At 40.4% G+C, this 9,105-nt stretch overlaps 1 protein-coding gene across 1 annotated transcript in view; it reads left to right on the forward strand.

Moving 5' to 3' along the window:
• Positions 1–5,229, forward strand: part of FTO (FTO alpha-ketoglutarate dependent dioxygenase) — a 201,963-nt gene extending 196,734 nt beyond the window's left edge. Inside the window, exon 9 of the mRNA XM_075281881.1 lies at positions 4,819–5,229. Coding sequence (XP_075137982.1) covers positions 4,819–4,966 — 148 coding nt within the window. The 3' untranslated portion in view covers positions 4,967–5,229. The remainder of the gene's footprint in view (positions 1–4,818) is intronic.
• The last annotated feature ends 3,876 nt before the right edge of the window (positions 5,230–9,105 follow it).

The following is a 9,105-nucleotide window of genomic DNA, read 5'->3' on the forward strand; positions in this document are numbered from 1 at the left end:
TGGAGGCTCGTCTGTAACGAGGCGGAGTCTAAGATCGGACCACAGCAGTCTCCATTGTGGTCCGATCTTAGACTCTGCCTCATCACAGACGAGCCTCCGGCAGAACCAGCGTTGATTGGCCGAATGCTGTACACTGTATAGCATTCGGCCAATAAATGCTGGTTCTGAATCGAATCTTTACTGCGAACAGGAGTAGTATTTGAACGAGTACGAATATTTCGAATACCGTAGTATTCTATCGAATACTACTCGGTCATCTCTAGTCTTGGTTGCTAGTGATCACATATGGTGGCTCTCCTATTAAAGGGGAAGTCTCGGATGGGACAACACTTTAAAGTGTTTATCATATTTCCTAAATATCTGGAATATCTGAATGTCAGCCGTCTGTCTCTTGCAGCTATCCATAGGTTATTGAATCTGTTGAAAGTATGATCTCCCAACTGAATGAGAGTCATTGAGATAACAGGTTGTGACATTTGTGGCATAGAGAGACCATAATGAAGATGGCAGGCAGGATGTATAATGGCCCATAGGACACCGAGGGAGTCCTGCAGTGGAGGAGGAGTAAGACATTGTACCAGGGACATAATATAAGCAATCGGGCTCTTCCCAATAGTAACATCTAATGTCACAGTCATCTGCTTTCCTAACAATTCCCTCTAGCACCGTTCCTATTTATATCACATGACTTTTTCGGAGGCAGATGTGCCTATTTACATAGAGATTAATTCTGCTTTTGGATGTTTATTTTATTCTGATCTGGAGAGCTTGTCCAGAGGAAATTGTCATGTTCTCTTTGAAGTTCATGTCAGACTTGATGCGGGTTTATTTTTTTGTTTAACTGATGATGGGTTGAATATCTGAATGGTTACTTAGGCAGATTAACTCCATTTTATGGGCCAGAGTCTAGAAATTATCGGCTTGGCTGTCCATTTGGAAGCCTTTATAGGTTCGTCATAAATGCAATGCTACAATACGTTCTGAACTTCCTGGAGGGGTTTGCAAAAAATCATTCCAAACACCCTGTTAGGAGACTATAGGAAAGTCACCTGAAGAGGATGTGCATGTATAAGCTATTGCAGAGAGCAAGTGTGACCTTGTCCAGGACCTGCACAGCACCTTGATTAAAATGAGAACTGCGTAATGCTCAGGTTCTCCTGCGGAGGTGCTGCAGAGTAATTGAACTTTTACTGCCAGGTTCCTTACTGTATACTGCTGTCCCTTGGCATCTTTGTACCATTTTGTAGAGTCTATTAGTAAGTATAGGAGATGCTTCTTTACCTGGGAACTAGAGTGTTAAAATGATGCTTTATTGGAGAATTTTAGGTAACTAGAAAATCTAACTGAAAACCATTTGCCACAGCGTTACCTATGCTACTATTTTAAAGTATAAAATGTGCAACCTCAGTATCCAGCGACATCAATGTTACTTATTCAGACTCCCTAAATAGTATTACTGTCTTGCCAACAATGAGCCAGTATAATCTTCTACAAAGACAACAGATGTACAGCAACTGGGCTGGAAGCCAATGAAGAGAGATGGGAATGGGAAGAAAATGAGAGAGCGTTCTATTAAACTAATAGCTTGTCACTATTTCTATTAAAGCAATAATATTAATACTGCTATTTCTCGGATGCCATTGCTTATCTATGCGCTCACTATGGTTAGCCCTGTTAGGGATAAAATCAAACAATGTAAAAATGCTATTACGTGAGGTCAAGGATATATCTGTACTAGCTCTACCAGTTCTTTTATTACATTCTTCCTTTAATATTGAAAATAAAAGTTGAATTTAATACAATTCCTTAAACACTTCCAGGCCTCCCTTAGACTACATACAGTGGGGCAAAAAAGTATTTAGTCAGTCACCAATAGTGCAAGTTCCACCACGTAAAAAGATGAGAGGCGTCTGTAATTTACATCATAGGTAGTCCTCAACTATGAGAGACAAAATGAAAAAACAAATCCAGAAAATCACATTGTCTGATTTTGTAAGAATTTATTTGCAAATTATGGTGGAAAATAAGTATTTGGTCAGTAACAAAATTTCATCTCAATACTTTGTTATATATCCTTTGTTGGCAATGACAGAGGTCAAACGTTTTCTGTAAGTCTTCACAAGGTTGGCACACACTGTTGTTGATATGTTGGCCCATTCTTCCCTGCAGATCTCCTCTAGAGCAGTGATGTTTTGGGGCTGTCGCTTGGCAACACGGACTTTCAACTCCCTCCAAAGGTTTTCTATAGGGTTGAGATCTGGAGACTGGCTAGGCCACTCCAGGACCTTGAAATGCTTCTTATAAAGCCACTTCTTCGTTGCCCCGGCGGTGTGCTTTGGATCATTGTCATGTTGAAAGACCCAGCCACGTTTCATCTTCAATGCCCTTGCTGATGGAAGGAGGTTTGCACTCAAAATCTCACGATACATGGCCCCATTCATTCTTTCATGTACCCGGATCAGTCGTCCTGGCCCCTTTGCAGAGAAAAAACCCCTAAAGCATGATGTTTCCACCCCCATGCTTTACAGTAGGTATGGTGTTTGATGGATGCAACTCAGTATTCTTTTTCCTCCAAACACGTAAAGTGGTGTTTCTACCAAACCGTTCCAGTTTGGTTTCATCAGACCATAGGACATTCTCCCAATACTCTTCTGGATCATCCAAATGCTCTCTAGCAAACTTCAGACGGGCCCGGACATGTACTGGCTTAAGCAGTGGGACACGTCTGGCACTGCAGGATCTGAGTCCCTGGCGGCGTAGTGTGTTACTGATGGTAGGCTTTGTTACATTGGTCCCAGCTCTCTGCAGTTCATTCACTAGGTCCCCCCGTGTGGTTCTGGGATTTTTGCTCACCGTTCTTGTGATCATTTTGACCCCACAGGGTGAGATTTTGTGTGGAGCCCCAGAGCGAGGGAGATTATCAGTGGTCTTGTATGTCCTCCATTTTCTAATTATTGCTCCCACAGTTGATTTCTTCAATCCAAGTTGGTTGCCTATTGCAGATTCAGTCTTCCCAGCCCGGTGCAGGGCTACAATTTTGTTTCTGGTGTCCTTTGACAGCTCTTTGGTCTTCACCATAGTGGAGTTTGGAGTCTGACTGTTTGAGGGTGTGCACAGGTGTCTTTTTATAGTGACAACAAGTTTAAACAGGTGCCATTACTACAGGTAATGAGTGGAGGAAAGAGGAGACTCTTAAAGAAGTTGTTACAGGTCTGTGAGAGCCAGAAATCTTGATTGTTTGTAGGTGACCAAATACTTATTTTCCAACATAATTTGCAAATAAATTCTTACAAAATCAGACAATGTGATTTTCTGGATTTGTTTTCTCATTTTGTCTCTCATAGTTGAGGTCTACCGATGATGTAAATTACAGACGCCTCTCATCTTTTTAAGTGGTGGAACTTGCACTATTGGTGACTGACTAAATACTTTTTTGCCCCACTGTACGTCTGTGTGGTCCTCTGTAATACTGCAAGGCTTGTTAAAGAACTGCATGAAACTGTGCAGCTGCAGAAGCGGGGGGCGACTGTGGTAAATCCTATAGGTAAAGCTGGGTACACGGCTATGGGAGCGGGAAGTATATGAGCTGTCCTAGCTACATCAGCTCTGCAAAAACTGATGGAGGCTGCATTCCTCCTGTACCTGGGGCTAATGTATTAGCCTTAGGTATAGGGGAGATCAGCATGTAAAAAATAAATAAATAAATAAAGTTAAAATTCCCTCCCAAGTTCTATTGTGACCTTATTGGGTGGATGGGGGGAAGGCAGAGCATATAAAAATACAAAAAAAAGATAAAAATTTTAAAAAACAAAAAACAAAACTGCCACTACAACACCCACGTCACTGGTTGCGTCACTGTCCATAAGTGCTATTAAAAAAAAAAAAAAAAAAAAAAAAAAAAGGACACCACCATTCCCAAGCAATCAGTCCAGTTAGTTTTGGTGCTTGATATGCTATCTAGGCTCTGTAGGCTACTGTCAGATTTTGTGTGGCTGCCTCTGGAGCTCTGAATCACACCTCTTACCTGCTCCTGCCTGACACTGCCAACCTACAGTACAGAGCCTGTACCAGATTGCTCATGAATGGTGGGGGCTAGAGAAAAAATTCCAACTGTGCTGGTATCAATGGAATTGGCCCTATATCTTTAAATCTTTAAAATGACTCAGTAGAGAGCATAGTCGGCACTGACTTTTCAACATGCAACCAAGTTTATCAGTAATAAAATTATCTGGTTGACCCTCTCATGACTTCATCAGGAAATCAAGGGCATGACTAGCATGTGCCCATTTCTGTAGGTTCCAGGGAATGCCACTCTGGTTTAGCCAGGGTATTTAGATACAGGACTAGAGCAGTAAATCTAACGTGGGTCCTGTACTGTCAGTAACATCCTACTCACCAGTATAAATGTAACCTAAGCTCTTCAAGATATGGACTATCTACTTCTGGGGATACCATTGGGGATTGAGGGATTTTTTTCATGGCAAGGTGGTTGATAATTCCACTCCATAAAGGCATTGGTTTTGAACTGCCCTGTCATCTGTATAATTAAATACCCTCTGTATTGTCATGATTCCACACTGGTGCTAATAATGTCATGAAACTTCTGATGAAATTCTGAGTCTTCTCTGGCTTAGGACACTGTAAGTATATTTTGCATTTATTATTTTATTCATATACAGAGATATGGCATCTGTGTGTTTTTATGTATTGACATGATCATATACCAGTAATTTTTAAGTAATTTTCAGATGTTGCTTATGAAACATTGATGGTCTTTGTACTTTGATACTAATCTTTATTATCTATGTTCTATTTAAGGTGCAGATGCAGTTTAGCGAAATCTTTACCTGCAGAACAGAGGCCTCGCTGTTACCCATTTTGGGAAGAGGATGACATCTCCATGCCTTTGCCTTTTGATCTGAGTATAATTTTAGCAAAATTGGAAAATCTAATGGAAAAGGACTAAAAGGCTACTCCGCTGAAAACTCAAGGAAGTGCTCTTCTGCATTAGCTTCTTAGAGGAATGGACATGTGGCCTATTTACAGATCTCATAGGTAGCAGGTACATGTATACAGTAGACAGGCAGCACACTCCTGTTTTGTAATGGTGGGTACAATAAGGGGACAGGCCGGACTTTCCGCAGACACAATATCACATAGGAAGGAATGGGACTACTAAAGTTAGTTATTTTCTTTATTTGCAGTAATACTGAGAACCATATAAAGTAAACACCCAAAACATATTATACATCCAGTTTGCACATACGATGCAGTATAGAATATATAGAATATCCAATTCAGAAGTTGGTGTGTATTTAACAATAATCAATTTAGGATTTTTGGGGCAAGACTTCCCTTCCTCATGCTTAGCATATCCTGGATGGAATAGGATTAGAGATGAGCGAACACTATTCGAAACAGCCGTTTCGCATAGCACGCTCTCATAGAAATGAATGGACGTAGCCAGCATGCGGGGGTTAAGCAACCGGCCACCGGCAAAGTCTGCGTGCCGGCCGCTTCCATTCATTTCTATGGAAGCGTGCTATTTGGAACGGCTGTTCCGAATAGTGTGTGCTCATCTCTAAATAGGATGATAAAGACAATGTAGGGAGGGTCCAGGTGTGAGGAACGGATGGGACAGCTGGAACTTCATCCAGGACATGGTGAGCCTGAAGAAGGTCATTCTTGTGTGAAACGTTGTGCTATATTGATTATTGCCATACAGTCACCAGCTTCTACACTGGATGATCTATATTCAAAACTATTACTGCATATTCTGTACAAACTGGATGTATAATCTTATTGGCCATTTACTTTATATGGCTCTCAGTATTACTGCAAATAAATATAATTAGCGAGGTCAAAAAAGAACTATAAATTGCTACCCCATTCCTTCCTATGTGATAATAAGTAGCAGTTAGTGACTACGTTAGAAGTACTCAAAATTCAGTTAAATGGGTCACTAATAGTACCGCCACTGTTTGAGGTCTTTTCTATTAAAACGTCTTATTAATGTATTCTATGCTGGGACAAAAGAATCACCAACAGCAGCATAACTTATAGAGAAATCATGTTACCTCCCAGAAAGGGCATCAATGGGCTGAATACTGAAATCCATTTTATACATATTACATTGTTTCCTGCTGGTAACACAAACAATACCATAAAGCGTATCTCCAATTATAAACAACATTTTATAAATGAATAGTACAGGTGATTTTAAGAAATTTTGTGATATAGCTTATCTAAGAAATATGTTTCCTGCTCTATTTATTAATCTGAGTTACTTTTTCATATTAGTCTATGGAGAGGGGAGGGGGAGAACACACAGATAACTGGTGCTGCTACTCTGTGAGTCAGCTCTTTAATACTGCTATGTCAGAGATAAGAGGCTACAAGTGCACAGAATGTGTTAATACATTAGCAGCCTCCTCACCCCTCTCCTCTCCATAGAGTTCTGTGTGTGAATTGGATACAGTTATGGATTGTAAACAAGGAGAAGGAAACAGCCTCATAAATAGAGATGGAAACATTTTCTTTCATAAGATATATCACATATATTACGTTTCTTATATTCACCTATTCGTATATGAAAATTGTTTTTTTTTTCTTTTAAAATAATTAGAGGTATTATAGTTAACCAAGATCTATGCCATATTATATGGATATGCAACATATCTGTCAACCAGCTTTTCTAAAAAATATTACTATGGAAGGACTTTGATAATAATATCCCATAACAGTGTTGGCTTAAACACCAGACTACCCAATACAAGCAGCCATCCGCTTCTCTGTTGCTTGTAGAATTCGGAGGTCACAATTTTCGATGGGTACTATACTGAGAGCATTACAGGTTACAAGAGATCTTCACCGCATACAGCACAGTCCAATGAACTTCTCAGACAGCATTTGGAGTGTCAGACCTGTGGTAGTACCCAGCTGCATTCCTGTTTACACAGGGGTTGTGCTCCACTCACATGGGGCGGGATTGTCCAAGATCATTCTGTAGACTTGTTCCACTTGCTTTCGGATAAAGCACAGGATTCCACTCCTCGATTGACACGTCAATCCCCACAGAGGCGGGTGGTCACACTGGATGCTCCGAAATCCCGGACTGGACTGACTAACTTCCTTCCTCTTTTTAAGGAAAGCTTTGCCATCCTGGCCTGATAGTAAAGCAGCCACTTCTGTGCGCAAAGACTGTACTGTAAGTATGGTAGGCACTGGCCTTCTGTACCCCCAATAGGTGAAATAAAATTACCAGATTTTAGGGAACTATGGTGCCTCCTTTTTTCTGGAAAACACCAAAACAATAAGTGGTGGAGTGACTCAAAACAATGAAAGTGACAATTGCATTAAAATACATGTACATATTGCTACAAGACATGTAAATGTGGTGAACATTTTACCGTTGTAGCCTACACAACCACAAAAGTAAAAAAAACCTAGAAAATATATGTACATATTTGTACTTTGGCCTATCTTGAGTGGGAACCTTCTTCAATGACTCTCTGAAAGGGATTGTCTGTGGTGTAGTAATTTACTTACCTGGTCCTGGCTATCACTGATAATGGATGCAGGGCTTTAGGCGACCTCATGATCAACCAGGTTATGTGATCTGATGCAGTGCTCCGCTTGCATAACATGGCGGTGAAGGAGAATTATGTTTTGGATCACATGACCTGGGGATCGTGATGTCACCAGAATGCCAGGATCCATCAACAGCAAGCCCTGGGACCAGATAAATCAGTTACTACTCCCCAGACAAACCCTTTAAGGCTTACTGTTCAGGATAAACCATTAATATTAAATTGTGAAGGTCCTCCGTCTGGCCACCCCACCGATCAGGTGGCTGACAAGTGCAGCTTTGCCTTTATTGATTATCAGGCCCTCACTGTACATTTAGTGGTGGCCGTTACAAGTTTTGCAGCTCAGTCCAATTCACTTATATGGGATGAAGTTGTAGTACCAGCTGTAGCCACTATCAAATGCATAGTGCTACTGAGCTTGGTAAACAGTGAAGGCAGTCATCTGATCTGTGGGGGTGCCTGGAGTCTGATCCCGACCGATCAGATATTAATGACCTATGCTAAGGATAGGCCATCAGTATCGAAGTCCCAGAGAACTTCTTTTAATTTACTGGCAATAAATAATTTTTTCACATCTCAATCTAAATATCTTTTAGAATGTATTTTGCCTACTTTGTGTGAGAACCAATTGATAAGAATGCATGTATGATAAATTAATAAACCCCAATCATAGCAATGCAGCCTGCGATAAATCTCTGGTATACACGTTGGATTAAATTTGGGCAGAAGAATGACTTCTGTATCAAAGTAAACAGTTTGTGACATAATTGATGTACCTAAAATAGATTTTTTAGTGTGTACGTTCTAAACAGTGCTAAGCCTTAAGGCTCCCTATAGCCCATTCAAATGAATGTGCCTTCAGGCTTAGCAGTGTTCTGACATCTCCTAAAAAAGTGAGGACACAGCAAAGCCATTAGGTATATGCATGCCCTTAGCTTATACCGTGATCCCTGGAGCATCTCTGTCACTAAAGGGTTTAAGGTGATATGGAAAGCCACGCTGAAGCTCAATAAATCCATCAGAAAGATGTTGTTTGTGGAGGAATAAACTATATATTGCTATCATATCTGTATATGGCGGTTTAATGATCCAAAATATACAGACATTTATCTCTGGAGGAGACACAAATAACCACCAGATCCCCAAAGTGCTGTCATTAAGACACACACAAATGCTAAGAAATTCCAGTTTTTATTCAATGGAGATAATTTAGAGAAAAAAATAATTGGAATTTAAATTTTTTACTCAGAAAATCCGGCTATGTGTGTTGTAGCCTGAATCGCTTTCTACGAAGATACAAGTGTAAGGGTTAATAAAGTTTATACGTCCCAGTGACTGATGCTGGATGACACGTGTGCTGCATTTTTAGGCTCTCTGGTCTATGTTTATACCTTATATCTTATTTGGCTTACGGCTTAACCACACTTTTACCCCACAGTTTGGGCACCTTCACACGATGTGACGCTCCGCTCATTTTGTCCATTTTACACGTGTAAAAATACACATGTAAAATGTA

Source organism: Leptodactylus fuscus, chromosome 7, assembly GCF_031893055.1.
Source record: "Leptodactylus fuscus isolate aLepFus1 chromosome 7, aLepFus1.hap2, whole genome shotgun sequence".
Lineage (NCBI taxonomy): Eukaryota > Metazoa > Chordata > Amphibia > Anura > Leptodactylidae > Leptodactylus > Leptodactylus fuscus.